Raw genomic sequence first — 17,839 nt, 5'->3', positions numbered from 1 at the left:
TCTGGGGAGAGGCGTCACCTTGCCCTGCTGCACAGTTCCTCAGTGTCTTGCGGCTGTGGGGTCAAGAATCAGCCCCAACCTACAGGAGCCCTTGCAGGACGTGCTGTTTGTGCATCTCCTGCTTCTCTAAGCAGTTACTTTTTCTTTCTCCCTGCTCTTTCCCATGGGGGAGAGCAAAGGTGCGAGGACTTTGCTGCCTTTGTGTGCAGCGTGGTGCCCTGTGGAGAGGACGGAGGATGTGGTGGGGGGTCCTGCTGCCAGCCCTCCTGCCCCCGGGCGAGGCAGCAGCAGCAGCCGCCATGGGTTGGAGTGGAACCCCCATGTGCTCCCAGCTCCCGAGGTGCCTCTGCCGGCCCAAGCCCTGCCTGCCCTGATCCTGGTGAGTAACAGCCGTGGCCTTGTGGCCTTGCCCTGTAGCCAAACACCTCTGCCTGCCTGGGAAGGGATAATTGGGGAGCGCAGCTCTGACTTCAGGGCTGTGCCCAGAGAGCTGCTGGCTGCGCTGTGGTGGCAGACAGGTCTGGCAGCGGTGCCGGCAGCCCGGAGCTGTGGTGGCTGGGTCCCTCCTGACAGCATTTTGCTGCCTTGGTGTGTCATCAGCTGGGCCGACCCTGAGGCTGACTGGGCAGTGTGGCTCTGCAGCACGTAAGTGGGTTATGCAAGCCTTTCACAGCCGGCCTCGTGCTTGTGGGTGCCGTCCTGGTGAAAAATCAATGCATGGCTTAATTTCGTTGATGAGGATTATGGGTCCTGCCTGACCCAGCTCTCGGCCGCAGCACAAAGCGCTGCTTGTGCCTTTTGTTTGGCAGGGCAGGCACGGAGGGGGAAAAAACAGCCCAGGGAGCTGGGGAGGGGATGGAGCGGCATCGTGCTGCTCTCTGCCGGGCCCGCTTGCCCGTGGCAGCTGCCACAGCGAGCCGAGGCAGAGTCCCACCACGCTGGTCGAGGCGCTGCTGTGTCAAGCTCCACACAGGGATGGCGTGGACAGACCTGTGCCACGGTGCCCAGCTCTGTCCCTCGCTTGCTCGCTCCGGCATCTCCAGCCTCCTGCTCAGGTTAAGCCGCAGTGTCGGCTTGTCAGGGGCTCCTCCGTGGGCTTGGGGCCAGCGGGCGGGGGGGACGGCACTGTGCTGGGGGGTGGTTTGGAGAAACAGGCTGTTGCCGGCGGGTAGCAACGCGAAGTCAAGGGGCTGATTTGTTGCAGAGCGAGCTTGCTGTGGCCTGGAGAGTGGCTTTTGGGGCATCCTCTCCCGTGGGGCTCAGCGGATGGGCTGCGGCTGCCCACTGTCCACCCCGGGCATGGAGCAGGGCTGGCTCTGGCCGTGGCCGTGGTCGGCACAGGAGCCGGACGCGTGCACTGTCCGGCTGTGTTTCTGCCCCGTGGGCAGCAGATGGTGCCACCCGCCACGGCCTCGTCACCCGTGGGGCACCGTGACCCGGGATGGGTCTCGCCCTGCCCTGGGCTGGCAGAGCCAGGGCTGTGAGAGCCATGCTCCCCAGGGCTGGGGCGGCTCTGGTCCTGTGTCCGGCTGTTTGAGGGTGCTCGGGGCTCACCTGGCCTCCCCGCTCCAGCGTGCCTGGGGAAGCCGCGGTGGGAAGAGCATATTCCTGGGGCGGAGGGCAGGAGGTGCTGGTCCCGCTGGCCTGTTCCCAGCACCCAGAGCATCGCGCCCGGCTGCGTCTAGCGCAGGTGCAGGTGTCGGCCTCGGCGGTGGCCGGCTGCGGTTGCCGGCCCGAGTTATTTCTGAGCCACGCAGGAGCTGCCCTGCCCCGCGGCGTTCAGTCCCGCGTCTCCATCCCTGCGCCCACCCCGGGCCGTTCCTCCCGCCACCGGCTGCGTGCGGGGTGCGGGGCTCGGGCCGGCGAGGCGGGCGGCGGGTCCCCGGGGCTGCGGGAGGGCGAAGTCCCCGTGCCTGGCGGGGGCTGCGGGGTCCGGCCCCGGCCCCGGGGGTGGGCTCGGGCCGCCTGAGCCGCGCCGGCAGCGGGGCCCTGGGGGGCACGGACGCGAATGGGCTGTCGACGGGGCAGCGCCCGAAGCGCTCCCTCCCCGGCGGGGCGGACGGGCCGTCGGGCCCCGGAGCCCCGCGAAGGGGAGCGGCCGGCCCCGCACCGGGGGCCGCGCCGCCGAGGGCCGGGGGCCGTCGGGCGGAGCGGGGCGGCCCCGGTCGCCGGTCCCGCCGGCGAGGGCTGTGCCGGCGGGGGGAGCTGCGGAGCCGCCCGCCCCCCGGCCCGGCCCCGCCGCCCGCCCCCGGCCCGCCCCGGCCCGCCCCCGCCGCGGCGGCGGGCGCCACTCGGCCGCCGGTGGCCTCGGCGGCGGCGGCGGCAGCGGCAGGATGCGGGCGGGCCGCGGCGCGGCGGGCGGGGAGGCGGCGGCCGAGGAGGAGGCGGCCGAGGCGGCCAAGCGCGGCGGGGCGGGGGCGGCGGCGGCGACGACGGCGGCGGCGGCGGCGGCGGCGGCGGGGCGGGCGCGGGGCCGCGGCGGGAAGGGGTCCCCGAACGGCGAGTGCCGGCGCGGGGATCCGCCGCGCAGCCCCGGCCCGGAGCCGCCCCGAGAGCCCAAGGTCTCCTTCTCCTGCGGCGGCGGCGGCGCGTCCCCCGGCGGGGCCAAGGCGGCCGAGGAGGGCGCGGGCGAGGATGCGGGCGAGGAGGCCCGCGGGAGCCAGGCCAGCTTCATGCAGCGGCAGTTCGGGGCGATGCTCCAGCCCGGCGTCAACAAGTTCTCGCTGCGGATGTTCGGCTCCCAGAAGGCGGTGGAGCGGGAGCAGGAGCGCGTCAAGTCGGCGGGGGCCTGGATCATCCATCCCTACAGCGACTTCAGGTGCGCTCCCGGCCGGGCGGGGGGCGAGCGGCTGCGCCCGGGACCCCGCGGGGCTCGGCGGCCCCGCTGCATCGGACCGGGCCGGGGCGAGGGGGCGAGCGGGGCCCGGGGGCGAAGGGGGCGAGCGGGGCCCGGGGGCGGCCCCGCCGGCGGGGGAAGGGGAGGCCGGGCCGAGCCCTGGGAGAGGGCACCTTGAGCTGCGCTGGGGGCGGCAGCGCGGATGCAGCCTGTGTGCAGGGAGGGGCTGGCGGCCGGGCATCCCCCTCCCCAGCGGAGCGGCGGTCGGTCCGGGGATGCCGAGAGCCCCCGGCTTTGGCGGGGCGTTGAGGGGGGGGGGGGGGCGGTCCGGGCAAGGGCATCCCCGCGTCCTTCCCGGGGCCTCGGACGGCGCGGCCCGGCCCGGCCCGGCCCCTCTGGAGCCCCACCGGGCTTCGGCTCTGCCCCCGAACCGCCCCGGGGGAAGGTGTCACCCTCCCCTTGCGGGGCCGGGGGTCTGGGCTGGGGGACACGCTGCTAGTTCCGCCGCCGAGCAGAGCTTTGTGAAGGTTCCCCCTCCCCCAAGGAGGCCTGATCCTGTCCTAAGGTTCGGGGAGTTTGAGGAGGGATTCCTCTCGCTCCCAAGAGGACCCCAAGATCCAGCCTGTGCGGCTTCCAGCCGAGGAATGGCAAACCAGGGGAAAAAGACTCTGTGGCTCCATCTCCTTTCCACCCCCTGAGCCCTGGGGGAGCTCAGAAGTGGCAAATGCTTCCCGAGTCGCGTGAAAGCTGCCGGGAGGGATGTATGGCTCGACTGGCTGGGGCAGGCGGCACGGCATCTTGTGGGGATGAGTGGCTGAGACCCCGCTGGCATCGCTGGTGAGCCAGCCGTGGCCGGCCCTGGTCCAGCGACCTCAAAGGGACTGGGGGGCCTTTGGCCAGAGGCTGGGGGAGCGGGGGGGCCCGGCTCTGAGTTGTTCTGCTGCTGTTCTGGCGTGCGGTTTGGGGAGGCTCGAGAGAGGGTTTGCTGGGTGCCAGTGTGGGGGTCGCCACTGAGCCAGACCCCAGGATCTGTTCACCGCTGGCGTTGATGGGTCGCCATCAGCATGGGGGTCCCCACTGGCACGGGGGTCCTCAGGGCAGGTGGAGGTGGCCATGGGTGGTGCGGTCTGCCCTGGCTGGGCGGGCTCGGAGCGGGGACCAGCGCCTGCACCTCCTGCTCCTGCCCTCGTGCGCTGTTCCTGGGCTGATCTGGCATCTTCCAGAGGAGCAGCCGGAGGCCTTCAGACTTCTCTCGGGGCTGACCTCCCACACAGGGCTCTCACGCCCTTGTGGCAGATGTTCCCATTGGGAACCCGCCGTGGGTATCCGTTGGAGCCCCCTCTTTGGCTTGCCGGCTGGGGACCAGGTTCTGCTGTAGAGCCAGGGTGAGGGGCAGCTGCACCATGTGGCCATCACCAGTCCCGTAGCGGAGGGAGCTCTGTGCCGTCCCTGCCGTGACTGGGCAGATGTGCTGGTACCAGGTGGATCACCGGCACCCGGGGGCTGGTGAGCCAGGGGACTGTGCCCCTCTGCGCCGTCCGTGCTCCGCTTCTCCCTCAGCAGCTGTGGGCTGTTGGAGGAGGCTGGGAGAGGGGTGATGGCCTGGCCCCACCATCCCGCCCACAACTGCACTGGGGCCAGAGCCTGCCCTGCTTCTCTGAGCCAGCAGAGCCGCGGTCCCAGTGGCAGAGCCCACAGTGCTGCTGAGAGCAGGGTATCCCTGCGGTGAGCCTGTGATGGGAGCGAGGCCTCGGAGGCTTCCCTGGAGCAGAGCAGCGTCGCTCCCTGGACTGGTGCTTGCGGTGGGCGGGCAGGCACCGGTCCGCGCTGGGGTGACCTTGGGGAGTCACCCTGACCGGCGTGCCCCATGCTGGCTCCATCCATCCTGGAGTCGCTATCAAGACTTGAAACTCATTGGGGAAGAGCCGCTGCCTGTGTTTTGATGCTGCAAGTGGCGTAGGAGAGTTCCCTGCCCAGCGGGGAGGAGCTGCAGGCAGAGCCACAGCATCGTCTGGGTCTACAAACGTGCACATAAACAGGATGGGCTCAACGTGGGGCTGAAAGCCCAGTCATGGGGAGCCCGCTCTGCTTGTGCATGTTGAGGACGTGTCTATCTATTCCACGTTGGTCCTGCCTTAAAAAGAAGTATTATGTTTATCTAGTAATGATAATGGAGCATGAACCCAGCCGTGTTTGCCCTGCAAAACTCATTTTCCCGTCTTAAGATAAAATCATTACCCATCTGCATATGTGACATCATTTCATAATCGGAGTCATTTAGAGATCCTGTCCCCTCATGGACACGGCACTGCAATTATTCATGCAAAATTCAGGGGCAGACTTGCTCTGGGAACGAAAGTTGCTCTTTACATAAATATTGAATTATTAGGAAGCAGCCTGGGTGGCTGGTTGAGATCCCGAGCTGCAAATCTGATAAAAGAGACCTTGTAAATTGTGCACTGAAGTAGAGTGTCGAACAGAGCCACCTCCTTTGCCATGCTGTGCTCAGTTGTCTTCTCAGTCTTTGCCGCTTCTGGTCTTTATCGATGAGAGGGAAAAACCCAGCTAGCATCGACTTTTTCGTTATTTCTGTTGGTGTTTCTGCACCTGCGGTATCACTCTTGGATTGGGAATGGGAGCTGGGGGGCTGCATGCAGCCCTCGTTTCGCAGTGACCTGGGGCACATTGCTGGTCTGGCTCCCATCTTTACACCCCGTACGCACCTGGGACCCAGGCAGGGGCAGAGATGTGAGCGGGGCCAGGGCCGAGGAGGAGGCTGGTGGCGTTCCCAGGAGGAGCGGGTGCTTCCCGGGGGTGCAGGAGCCTGAGCACGGGGGAGCGGGTTCTCCTGCTCCACGGTCGATCCCTTCCCCTGCTCACACCGTGAGAGACTTGCATAAGCCCAGGAGGAGGATTCAGCCCAGGCGCCTTGCTGGATGCATCAGTAATGCGGAGAGCTGCGCGCAGCCGGTGATTCAGTGGTGGCGGTGCCTGTCTCCCCGTGACCACCACAGGGCTGCCTGATACGGCTACGCCGGCATCCCCTCCCGCCAACCCGGCGCTCGCAGCCTTCCATGAGGCACAGGGCTGGGGCTGAGCTGTGGGTTTTCGCTGCTTGTGAATTTCTGTTGCGAGCGCCGGTCCCACACCTGCCTCGGGGGTAAGGCCGCATCCAGCACATGTGTCCCTGGTGCTGCTTGGCTGGAGTCTTCCTCTTCTGGGCTTAAAATGGTTTCTGGGGCTTTGCTGCTGCCTGGATGGTGCCACAGACCTGTTGGTGCCACCGTTGGGGTTCCTGAGTGGAGGGACCGGGCTCGGCAGCTGCTGCTGCTCCCGATGTGCTTGCCAGCGCTGCTGCTGGTCCCAGCGTTACCGTTCCCTCTGGTGAGGGTGTTGGGGAGCTGCTCTCTGCCTCTGCAGCATCAGTGTGGGGCAGTCGGACCTGGTGGGTGCTGAAAGCCACTGCTCGGTCATCAGGGAAGAAGGCTGTGACTGACTGGGGGGATTGTGAAGGTTTGGGTCCTCGAGCAGTTTACAAAGCCTTTATCCCCTCTCCTCTCCCCAAGGACCCCCCAGGGTAAAAGGCTTTTCCAGGGGAGAGCAGCACCAGTTGTTCGTCACAACTGGCCATACTGGGACACCGGGGGTACGGATGCCGCCTTGGTCACCGCACCTCGCTGCTTGCTCGGCTCAGGCAAACTTCTGCCGTTGGCTTCTTAACCCACTTCTAAGAGCGACCTCGTTTTTAGAATATAAGTATTTAGTGCAAGTTGGCGAAGCACTGATCCCACACTGATCCTGCACTGATCCCCCTGGCCATTTGCAGCTGGGGCCCTGGTCCGAGCCGAGGGGCTCAGCCCTTGGGGGCACCTTCTGCAGAGCGAGGTCTCAGGGAGCTTCATCTGCCCGGGCAGGCTGGTGAGTGGGCAGCTCAGTGCCCGGTCGATGGGATCACCATGGAGGGAGCAATGCGTCGCACTGAGCATGCAGAGGCAGCTGGATCATCCCCAGCAGCCCCTTGGAACTCTGTGTGCTGGCGGTGGAGCTGAGCGGGTACGACCCTGGTGTCTTGCGGCCATGCCCCCCTGGACTGTGCAGGGGTTTCTCCTGGACCCCTCCGAAGCAGTAACAGCAGGCAGACAGGGAGGCTTTGCTGGTGCGGCATCAGGATTGCCCCACGCCTCTCTGGCCTCAGGGTCTCTGTCGCAGTTTTGGAGGTGCTGGAGAGGTAGCAGCTTTGCGGAGGGATGTGGTCCAGGGTCTTGGGGGCAGGAGCATGGCGGGGCCCCTGGGACTTGGTGGTGGGGCCCCTGGGACTTGGTGGTGGGGCTTGGCCCCGACTCTGCTCCTGCCCAGGACCTGTGGGGCAGCACGGCTGTGCCAGGCTTTGGGCAGGCGGTGGAGCAGGAACGCAGCAGCCCCCGCTCACAGAGGCTTTTGGCATCTTCTGTCGTCATCGCTGTCGTTCAATTGGGTCAGAAGCAAGGGAGGGGGTGCCAAGGTTCCTAATTAATTTGTTTTCAGATATTTTTAGTAGCCTGGATTGGATCTTTTTTTCTATGCCCACACTGCCCTCCAAGGAAGAAAGCGTTGGCATTGCACCCAGGTCCCTGCGCACAGAGGCAGTCGTGTGTGTTGGGGGCGATCAGGAGCAGTTTATCTTTCTCAGCAGACCAAATTCCGCCCTGGCTCAGCCAGATTGCAAAGGGATTTGAGCCAGTGGCGAGTTTTGCCCAGCTGGCATGGTTATTTAATCTTTGTTCTTCACAGCTTTGCATGGCTAATGCCCCCATGGGACTCGCTTTGTGCAGCAGGGTCAGTCTGCAGGGAGAGCTGCCAGGGGGTTTGTGGGACAGATCCAGCCCGGTGCTGCTGGCGTGGGCTGCCCCAGCCCCAGCAGTGCCTCTCCCGATACCAGCATCTTCTGGGGGTTGTGCTGTGTGGCTGGAACCCCGGGGGTCCGGCAGAGCCCACCACGGCTGCGGCCTCGCTGCCTGCGGGGAGTCACAGGGCTCTGGAGCCGCTTGGTGCCGGTGGCCAGAGCTTGCCTGTGGGGGAGCGGGGGGGAGCGCAACCTGCTCCTTCTGGCTGGCAGCTGGTGAGGGTACCCTGGAGACAGCCCTGGGTGTGACGTCATCGTTGTGCAGCAGTGACATCACTCACAGTTGCCACGGCAACGTCTCACATGGGGAAGGTGTCATTGGAGAAAGGTCAGAAGCTGGGATGCTCGACTCCTTCTGGTCCTGCGCTAATCTGCCCAGGGGGAGGTGGGGAGCGGGATGGATCTGGCCCATCTCCCATTCCTGTGTGCAGGAGGTCTCCCCTTCCTCCACCTGTCCCCCGGGCACCGTGGCCAGGGCACCCCCTGCCCCGTCAGCTCCTGCCTGGGGTGGGCAGCGTGACAGGGTGGGCTGAGCGGAGGAGCGTGGGTAAGGGTCCTGCGTGTCTGGGCGCGTGGCACTGAGGAGCATCCTCCCCTCCTGTCCCCCAAGACCAGTGCCGGGGCGTGGGGCAGGCAGGGAGCCGGGGGCTGGGGTCCCCTCCACACGGTCCTGCCAGGATGGGGCTGCCGTGACCTTGCAGATGCTCAGAAAGGTTATCGGTGGCCTGGAAGACAGGGACAAGGAGAAAGGAGAGAAGGATGGGGGTGAGGCAGGAGAGGGTGGAGGAGCCGTGCAGCCCAGGCAGAGGCAGAAGCGAAGGCAAAGGCGGCTGCCCGCCCTCCCCGCCATCTGACCGGGGCTGCGGGCGATGCCGGCTCCAGCTGCAGCCGTACGTGATCTGCTGCACCAGGAGCCGCGGCAGCTCCTTCCACCACGGCAGCTCCTTCCACCGCGGCCACGCTGCTGGGTCCAACATGCAGCTGCCGCCCTGTGCACCCCCAAAACTGGGACCACAGCCTGATTCAGGGACGTGCTGGGGTGGGGTGGCCCTGGCTGTCCCTGGGGACTCTGTGAGCAGGGTGGGGGAATGGGGGGGCTGCTCCCAGGGGAGCGGTGCGGGAGGCCGGGCTCTCCTGGCCCGCCTCCACCCACCACCTTAAGCGCTGCTTGCGGAGAGCGCGATGGCCCCGCTGCAGCGGGCAGTTTGGGGATGAGGGTGGTCCCCAGCCCACAGGCTGCTCCAGGGGGCCTTGGCAGGAGGGTCTCCCCCACCGGTGCCTGGTGGCATCTTTCTCCCCTCGTGCTGGGATCTGCCTGGGTTTGGGTGCTCAGGGCAGACCTCTGGTGAAACCAGCACAGCAGGTGCTGCGGAGAGCCCCGTGCCTCATCCTGCACACCCCTTTGCACTTGCGCAGTCCTACCTCAACCAGGGGCTGTGCTGGCCTGCAGGATCAGGCCTGGGGGCAGTTTGGAGAGGGAGGAGCAGGATGTGGTCCCTGGGGAGAGGAGGGGGTGCCTGGGGCAGAGGTGGCGTCAGAGTGACAGCACCTGGTAACACAGGTCCCTTAGGGCAGGGCGCAGTGGCCAGCTCCCTTCCACGCAGGGGGTGGCTGCAGGGCACTGGTGACACCCTCCTCCATCTTCACGCTCCCCAGGTTTTACTGGGACTTCACAATGCTGCTCTTTATGGTGGGCAACCTGATCATCATTCCCGTGGGCATCACCTTCTTCAAGGAGGAGACCACGGCGCCCTGGATCGTGTTCAACGTGGTCTCTGACACCTTCTTCCTGATGGACCTGGTGCTGAACTTCCGGACGGGGATTGTCATTGAGGACAATACAGAAATCATCCTGGACCCCGAGAGGATCAAGAAGAAGTACCTCAAGACCTGGTTTGTGGTGGACTTTGTCTCCTCCATCCCTGTGGACTACGTCTTCCTCATTGTGGAGAAGGGCATAGACTCAGAGGTGTACAAGACGGCCCGTGCCCTCCGCATCGTCCGCTTCACCAAGATCCTCAGCCTCCTGCGACTCCTCCGCCTCTCCCGGCTCATCCGCTACATCCACCAGTGGGAGGAGGTAAGGGTCACACAGGACACAGCCCGGCGGTGGGTCCCTCCTCTGGCAGCGGCAGGACAGGCTAGAGAGAGCGGGATCCAGGAGGGGTCCCTGTGAGGGCAGTGGGGCTCGGGGCTGCCCAAGGAGCTGGTGGGTTGGATGGGGTCTGCAGGGCTGTGTGTGGGGCCGGTGTGGAGGCCGTTTCTGGGCATCCCCCACCTTCCCTCTGCTCTGTCCCCAGTGGGACAGCTGTGACATGAGAGCACTCCTGGTCTGCTTCAGCGCAAAGGCGGTCCCTCTGGCTCTTCAGGGCCCGCTGAGCTGCAGCCAAGCCATGTCCTGTCTGTGCGTGCGTGTGTGTGCACACGTGTGTGCGTGCACATGTGTGCCTGGGTGCTGGGGTTTGCACAGCCGGTCCCAGTGCCGTGGTACAGCACCACCCACGGGTGATAGCAGGGCCGGCACAAGCAGGCGTGCCATACCGTGTTCCGCGGGCAGCTCGACCCCATCCCCCTGCTCAGGTTGATTCTCCTTGCCTCCGGTCCCCTCTGGCTCCGTGCACCACCGGGACCTCAGGGAGCACCGGCGCGGGGCTGCAGGAGCCCTAGCCCCTTGGGGACAGTGGGACCCCCGGGTCCCCAGGGCAGGAGCCAGGGTGCTGCCTGGGCTTGGCGCACTCGGGGCCGTGTGGGCTGCAAGGGGACGTGCCTTTGTGTCGGGATGTGGCGTGCTCGGCTTTGCAGGGTGGCTCTGGCGCGTGGGCAGGTGCCTCACGGCAGCTCCGCTGGCTGGGGCTGCGCAGGTTCTCGCTGCAGCTCAGAGCTGGATGCGCACCCGCGGGCTGGAGGGGCGGCGAGTGCCTTTGCTCCCTCCTCCTCCTCCTCTGCCACCACGTGTCCCCAGGCCTGGCAAGGGCAGGTGTGACTCTTGGCCAGGCATGCCCCCGTGCAGGCTCCGGCAGGCGAGAGCCGCCCGGTAGCGCGGCAGGGACCCGCAGTGCAGCCCGGGCACGGTGACGTCGGCTCCAGGGACGGCACGGGACCCTCCCGCACCTCCGCCTTGCAAAGCCATGGGGCCGCTCTGTGAGCTGGGGTGGGCGCTGGGGGCTTGTGCCTGGCAGCCCTGCCAGGAGGGAGCAGCCCTGCCATGGCCCGGCCCCATTGTGTCAGGGGTCTGACTCTGTCCTGGCCTGACCCTGCGATGGGAAATCCTCCAGCCTCTGGCACGCTGCTCTTCTCGCAGCTCCATGGAGGCTCAGCCTTCCCGCACACGCAGGGCTCGGCTGTCCTGGCCGGTGCCCGGCAGAGCCCTGAGCCTCGCAGTGCTGCTGGGGGCTGCCCCCGGTTCCTGGGGCAGAGGAGAGGGGGGAACGGCTGCAGCTCCGGTCAGTCTGCCTGCATCTCCCTGCCTGCATCCCACTCTGCCCTTGTGCCCTTCTCCAGCTCCTTCCCCTGGGGCTGGGGTCTGCTGTGGGGGCATCCCAGACCTCCTACAAACTCCCCATCCCAAAGTGTGTCCGTCCCTCCCCGCCAGGGCTCCGGCTCTGCACCCTTTTTGCTTCAGGTGGGACATAGCAGGGAGAGCCCCGGGGATGAGTTAAACCTGTGTGGGGCTGCGCAGAGGATCCCGGTAATCGCATGCTCTTACAGGGGACAGGAGGGGAGCATGGCCCCAGTCCCCACTGGGACCTCGCCTACTCTCGGAGCTGCTGTGGTCAGGGCTGGTGGACGCAGCAGGAGTGTCTCGGAGGGGCCGCATGTGCCTGGTTTTGCCCCCAGCAGCCTCGGCGGCAGCTGGGAGAAGGACAGCGAGGGGCTGCCCCAGGGGGGCAGTCGCCAGAGTGGGGAAAGGATGTGCCCGAGGCTGGCAGAGATGGGGCTGGGGCTGCTCCTGCCTGTCCTTGCCCCAGGCTGCCCCTTCCCCACCCCCTCGCACTCCACCTTGTTCCCTCCCCAGCACATCGCACCAGCTCTGGCTCATCCTGCCCACACCGCATGCCCTGCCTGGTCAGGCAGCCTCAGAGCCCGGGGCTGGGCACAGAGGAAGGGGAGGCCGTGCCTGCACCCTTGCCCGTGCCCTTGCCCTTGCCCTGCCTTCACCGTGCCCTTGCCGTGCAGTTGCTCCATGCGACACTGCAGGGCTCCAGCCTTGGATCTGCAGCGGTGGGAGAGACAGAGGATTTCACTGCCAGGGGGTTAATTTCTTATTGTCTCTTTTTTCCTCCTTGAATTCACCTTTTCTGGACCCTAAAAATATTAAGGAAAAGGAACAAGTCCTCAGCCCGTGGCTCAGTTTGCAACCAGGAGGACATGTCTCTACCCCCTGGGTTTGCCTGTGTAGGTGCTGTGGGGCAACGGGAGCTAAGGGCAGGCTGGGACCAGGGATGGGGCTGGGGGGAAGCCTTGCTCTCACAGGAGCTGCAGGCCAGTGCTGGGAGCGAGGGGTGTGCTCGAAGCACAGAGCAGCTGCTTCTGAAGGCATGCTCCTGCCCACATGTCCCTCTGTGGCCAGGGCTCTGGTCCCAGACCCACCGTGGCCGGTCCTGGCAGCCATGGGACCCCGCCAGGGACTCTCCCAGGGTGTTGTTGATGGGTCTCCGCATTTGATGCTCTTGTAGCCACCAGCTCTGGGGCCAGCGCAGCCCCATCCCCATCAGGGTGGGATCTCTGGCAAAGCAGACTGTGCGGAGCTGCCCTGGCCACTTTCCCCAGATCGGGGTCTCTTTTCAGCCCCACCCTGACGTAGGTACCTTGGACCCTCTTTACCAAAAGCCGTCCCATGGCTGAGCCTGGCCCCCTGTGCCTGCTGCCTCCTCAGGGGCTGCCCTGCTCCCTCCCCGGTGCCTGGAGCATTTGGCTCTCCCTGAGTATCCGCCAGCACTGGCTTATCCTCATCAAAGCTCGCAGCCATTAGCGCTTTCCGGGGCGGCAGCGTGGCGGCATCCCGCTGGCTATAAATAGGTAGGCAGAACGGAGCCACTGTGGGGAGGGCTGGGGCCAGGCCAGCCGCGAGTGCCTCTGTTGGCTGAGGCCGTGTGGGTCAGTGCCCAGAGTGGGGCAGGGTGGAGGGGGACAGTCCCTGCGCTCACCCTCTGCCATCCCGCCCCGGCCCTTCCATCCACAGATCTTCCACATGACCTACGACCTGGCCAGCGCAGTGATGAGGATCATCAACCTCATCGGCATGATGCTGCTGCTCTGCCACTGGGACGGCTGCCTCCAGTTCCTCGTGCCCATGCTGCAGGATTTCCCCCAGAACTGCTGGGTGTCCATCAACGGGATGGTGGTGAGTGCTGGCCCCAACCCCGCTCCCTGCCTGCTCCCCCGGGCCCCCAACCATCCCCATGTTGTCTGGCCTTTCTCCACCGACCTGAGGAGATGCCATCCCTGAGCTGGCTGGTGCTGTGGTGCCCCGATGGTGCGAGCGCAGAGGGTGCGCAGGGCACCCCGCGCCTGCTGCGGATGGTCTCCCTGGCGAGGTCTCGCAGGACCTGGGGCAGCGGATCAGTCTGGGTGGGAGGAGGATGCTGACACGGTGCTCTGCCCTGTCCCCTGCCGCCTCCTCCTGCTCATTAGCAACAAAGCTGCTATTAATAAGTAATGGACCATGTTTCTAATTGCTCCCTCTCAGCCCTGCAGCCTGCTACAAATGGCTCTTCTCCCTCCATCCGTCTCGTCCCGTTCTGCCAGTGTTTCCATCTCTGCTGCATTCCCCCCGCCTGGCTTCCTCCCCTTCTTCTCCTTCCCCAGCTGCTTCGCTCCTGGGGGGAGCCTGGGGCTTCACAGGAGCCCGTCCCTGCCTGCAGCTGCCTGCTGTCCCAGCCACAGCCCCAGGCTCCCGAGTGCAAGTGCTGCAATAACTCAGTGGTTTCCACAAACTCAGAGCTTGTTCCTGTCACAGCATTTCACAGGGGCTCACTGCACTTTCATATATCAGCTTAAAAAAAGATAAAATGACTGACTACCTAAAGCGAAGCCAGGCGTGAGGTGCAGAAACCTGCTGGGAAGGAGCAGAGCGCTGCAGGATCCCTGCAGCACCAGCCGTGCCTGGCGCTTGGGTTTGTTTGGATCTCACCTGCGTGGTGAGACACTCACAAACAAACAAATCCTATTGCCAAGTGCTGTTGGGAGATGCAGGCAGAGAACCTGGCTTGTCCGCCAGGCCTGAGTCAGGGCGTCGTACCCATGGGTGCCTGTACACACACGTACACACACGCATGCACACGTGCATGCGAGCAGCCGTGCACCAGCCAGGGCTGAGCACTGCCACCATCCCTGTCGCTGCAGAACGACTCCTGGAGCGAGCTGTACTCCTTTGCCCTCTTCAAGTCGATGAGCCACATGCTCTGCATCGGCTATGGGAAGCAGGCACCCGAGAGCATGACGGACATCTGGCTAACGATGCTGAGCATGATCGTGGGGGCCACCTGCTACGCCATGTTCATCGGCCACGCCACTGCCCTCATCCAGTCGCTGGACTCTTCCCGGCGCCAGTACCAGGAGAAGGTAGGACTGGACTGGAGAGGGACCATAGTTCCAGCTGTCGCATTCCCTCCTGGAGCCACACTGGCGCCTGTGGGTGCAGCCAGGCAGGGCAAGCCCTCCATATCGATGCCATTGGTGGGGGAGGGATGTGGCAGTGGAGTGGGACCCGCCAGCCAGGAGGGGCCTGGGACCCACCCCATGGAGCGGGGATGTGGGTGGGGGGTCCCGGGCTTGTAGCCCCAGCCTGGCTGGGTGCTGACGCTGCCTCTCCCCGCAGTACAAACAAGTGGAGCAGTACATGTCCTTCCACAAGCTGCCCGCTGACTTCCGCCAGAAGATTCACGACTACTACGAGCACCGCTACCAGGGCAAGATGTTCGACGAGGACAGCATCCTGGGGGAGCTCAATGAGCCCCTACGTGAGGTAAGGGCCCTGGGGGCTGCAAAGCCAGGTGTAGGATGCTGCAGGGAGGATGGGGAATGCCCCCCTCCTGCAGTGAGGGTCCCTCCTGCTCCCTGCCGTGGCGAGAGGCTGTGGGCCCCACCAGCTCCTGCAGTGCATGTACTTGGGGTCGAACACCTCTTGCTCCAGCTTTGCGGTTCCGAGTGCGAGCATGTCCGTGCACAAATCTGTGCGCTGGGTTGTCTGTGTGTGTGCTGACACCTCTGTGCTCGTGAGCCTGCCCTGGGGAAGCCATGTCCCTGCCTCCTTCCCCTGCAGGAAATTGTGAACTTCAATTGCCGCAAGCTAGTGGCCTCGATGCCGCTGTTTGCCAACGCGGACCCCAACTTTGTCACGGCGATGCTCACCAAGTTGAAGTTTGAAGTGTTTCAACCGGGCGACTACATCATCCGCGAGGGCACCATTGGCAAGAAGATGTACTTCATCCAGCATGGGGTTGTCAGCATCCTCACCAAGGGCAACAAGGAGATGAAACTCTCTGATGGCTCCTACTTCGGAGGTGAGCGCTGCTGGGGCTGAGCCATGTCCTCCTCTCAGGCTCTGTGAGAGGCACAGGGACCCCCACGCTGTCCTGGGGCACACACCCCTCAGTGGTTCTCGTCCCTTGCTCCTGGCCTGTCCTGGTTTCCAGTTCTTGCTGGTGGTGTTTTGACTTTGGCACCGGTGTATCCTCCGCAGAAATCTGCCTGTTGACCCGCGGCCGGCGCACGGCGAGCGTCCGGGCAGACACCTACTGCCGCCTCTACTCGCTTTCAGTGGACAACTTCAACGAGGTGCTGGAGGAGTACCCCATGATGAGACGGGCCTTTGAGACCGTGGCCATTGACCGCCTCGACCGCATCGGTAGGGCACAGGGACCGCTGGGGGGTGGGGGGGGGGGGGGGGGGGGGTGAGGGGACTGTCCAGCCCAGCTGTGGCTGGGGGGGTGGGGGGGCAGCATAGCCCCAGCACAGGGTCTCACGGCACTCCCCATCCCGGCACCCTCCCTGCAGGGAAGAAGAACTCAATCCTGCTCCACAAAGTGCAGCACGACCTCAACTCGGGCGTCTTCAACAACCAGGAGAACGAGATCATCCAGGAGATTGTCAAGTACGACCGGGAGATGGTGCAGCAGGCAGAGCTGCAGCAGCACACGGCCATGTACAGCCCCGTCCAGCCCCAGGTCACCTCTGCCATTGCCACCCTCCAGCAAGCCGTCGCCATGAGCTTCTGCCCGCAGATGGCCAGCCCGCTGGTGGGCTCCATGGCCCTGGGCTCACCCCGCATGATGCGCCGCTTGCACTACACCCAGGCCGTGCCCAGCCCGTTCGCCGTCTCCCCCGTCTTGCTGCCGCAGAGCCCCCCACAGCAGCCGCAGCCCCCTACGCCCCATGCCAACCCCTCACCCTCGCAGGACCAGGCCCAGCCCGCAGCCCTGCCCACCTCCACCAGCGCCTTCGCCGCTGCCGCGGCCAGCCCGCCGTCCCAAAGCCCCCTGGCCAGCCGGACGTTCGCCTACGGAGGTGCCCCGGGGCAGCTGGGCTCCCAGCTCTCCCTCAGCCAGCAGCAGGTGCCCGGTTCACCCCAGCGCCTGGCCGCCCACAAAAGCACACAGGCGCTGCACACCAGCAGCCTCAGCCAGGATTCGCGGCCCTTGTCAGCCTCGCAGCCCTCCCTGCCCCATGGGCTGGCAGCCGGCAGCACCCAGAGCCCCCCAGCCTCGGCCTGCGAGTCCTGCGCCTCCATCGGCGGGAGCCCAGCTGTCGCCTCGCCGGGCTCGGGCCCCTCTGCCGGATTGCGGGGCCAGGCGTCCTCGCGGGGGACCCCGGCTCACCCGGCATCCACGGGCTCGGTGCACGCGGGGCCACCTGCCCTGCCGCAGGACTCGGCGGCGGCCCGCAAGGATTCGGCGTCCGGCACGCCCGACACGGACCCGGCCAAGTCCAGGCTGTCTTCCAACTTGTGACCTCCGTGCCACGCCAGGCGCGGGGATGAGCGCGCCGGAGGGGGGCTGCAGCAGCAAGTCCTGTCTCATCCTGTGCCCGTCCTGCGCCGCCCTGTCGAGGAGTGTTGGGCAAGGGCCACGGCTGCCCCACCGGCTGCCTCCCCCCACCGCGGGGCCAGCCCTGCTCCCCGTCTTCCTCCCTCCACACGCTGCAGAGCAGGGCAACAGCGGGGGGGGGGGGGGGGGGGGGGGAAGTGGATACAGGGCCTCTGCGGCCCCCCCCCCACCCACCACGGGGGGATGGCGGGGAGCCGGGCTGAGCCCCCGGCTGCGTCGCCGCCGACCAAAGTCTGGCCCCATCTCCCGCTCCTCGTGGCAAAGCCCTGCTGCCCCCAGCCTCCCCGGCTGCCCCATAGAAGCCACAGCTGCATCATCCCCCCCGTGATCAACTCTGTATATGATATATATGACCTGAATACATACCTGTATGTGTGCATCCGCAGGACACCTCCCCGGGGCTTTAGGCACGCCTGCGCGTGTCCCAGCCTCCCCTCTCACAGGCCCAAGGCGAGGGGTGACAGTCCAGGACTGGAGGTAAGTTGGGGGGGTCTGAGGGACAGTCGCCCTGAGGCTTGCGAGCACCCCACACACACGCTGTCCCCCAACCTGACCCCCCCCGAAGCCTGGGGGTGGTGGTAAATGCAGCCCGACCTCCCCCTAGTCAGCATTAGGACGGAGATAAGACGCTGGAGCCTGGGGACCTGAGCCCTGGGGCTGCCCCACAGGCAGGCGCTGCCCCACAGGCAGTCCCAGCTTTAAGGCTGGGGAAGGCACACAGCTTGTGTACCAGCGTGCTTGTGTGTGTGTGCACTGACGGGACGGATGCGTGTGCATACAGGTGTGTGGGTGCAGGGGTGCGTGTGCACGTATGCCCCTCTGCCTAGCACTCCGCAGCCTTCCACGTTGAATGTATGCAGTGACTGCAAGCGAGGGGCCACACGCCAGCCCGGCACCCTGTAGCCACGCATCCGGCGGGACAGGGCCCCGGTCCAAGCGTCCACCTTTCCATCCAGCCCATCCTGTGCAATAAACGTCAGCAGCTGACAGAGCTACGCACGACTCCGTCTCTGCTTCTTCGCCACCGTTCCTCCCTGCCGTGGCTCCGGCTGCTCCCGTTCCCCTTGCTCAGCC

The 17,839-nt window shown here is 65.7% G+C and overlaps 1 protein-coding gene across 1 annotated transcript; it reads left to right on the top strand.

The window, feature by feature from the left end:
- The first annotated feature begins 2,333 nt into the window (after positions 1–2,333).
- Positions 2,334–17,752, top strand: HCN2 (hyperpolarization activated cyclic nucleotide gated potassium and sodium channel 2). Its single transcript, XM_049807874.1, has 8 exons — positions 2,334–2,818; positions 9,375–9,798; positions 12,901–13,062; positions 14,064–14,282; positions 14,539–14,685; positions 14,983–15,223; positions 15,403–15,567; positions 15,717–17,752. Exons 1-8 carry the CDS (start codon positions 2,334–2,336, stop codon positions 16,667–16,669), a joined length of 2,796 nt encoding a protein of 931 aa, XP_049663831.1. The 3' UTR covers positions 16,670–17,752.
- Positions 17,753–17,839: the final 87 nt, after the last annotated feature.

The sequence above is a fragment of the Accipiter gentilis genome, chromosome 8 (assembly GCF_929443795.1).
Source record: "Accipiter gentilis chromosome 8, bAccGen1.1, whole genome shotgun sequence".
Classification (NCBI taxonomy): domain Eukaryota; kingdom Metazoa; phylum Chordata; class Aves; order Accipitriformes; family Accipitridae; genus Astur; species Astur gentilis.
The sequence above is the reverse complement of the archived record's forward strand: the minus strand, read 5'-3'. Positions and strand labels throughout refer to the sequence as shown.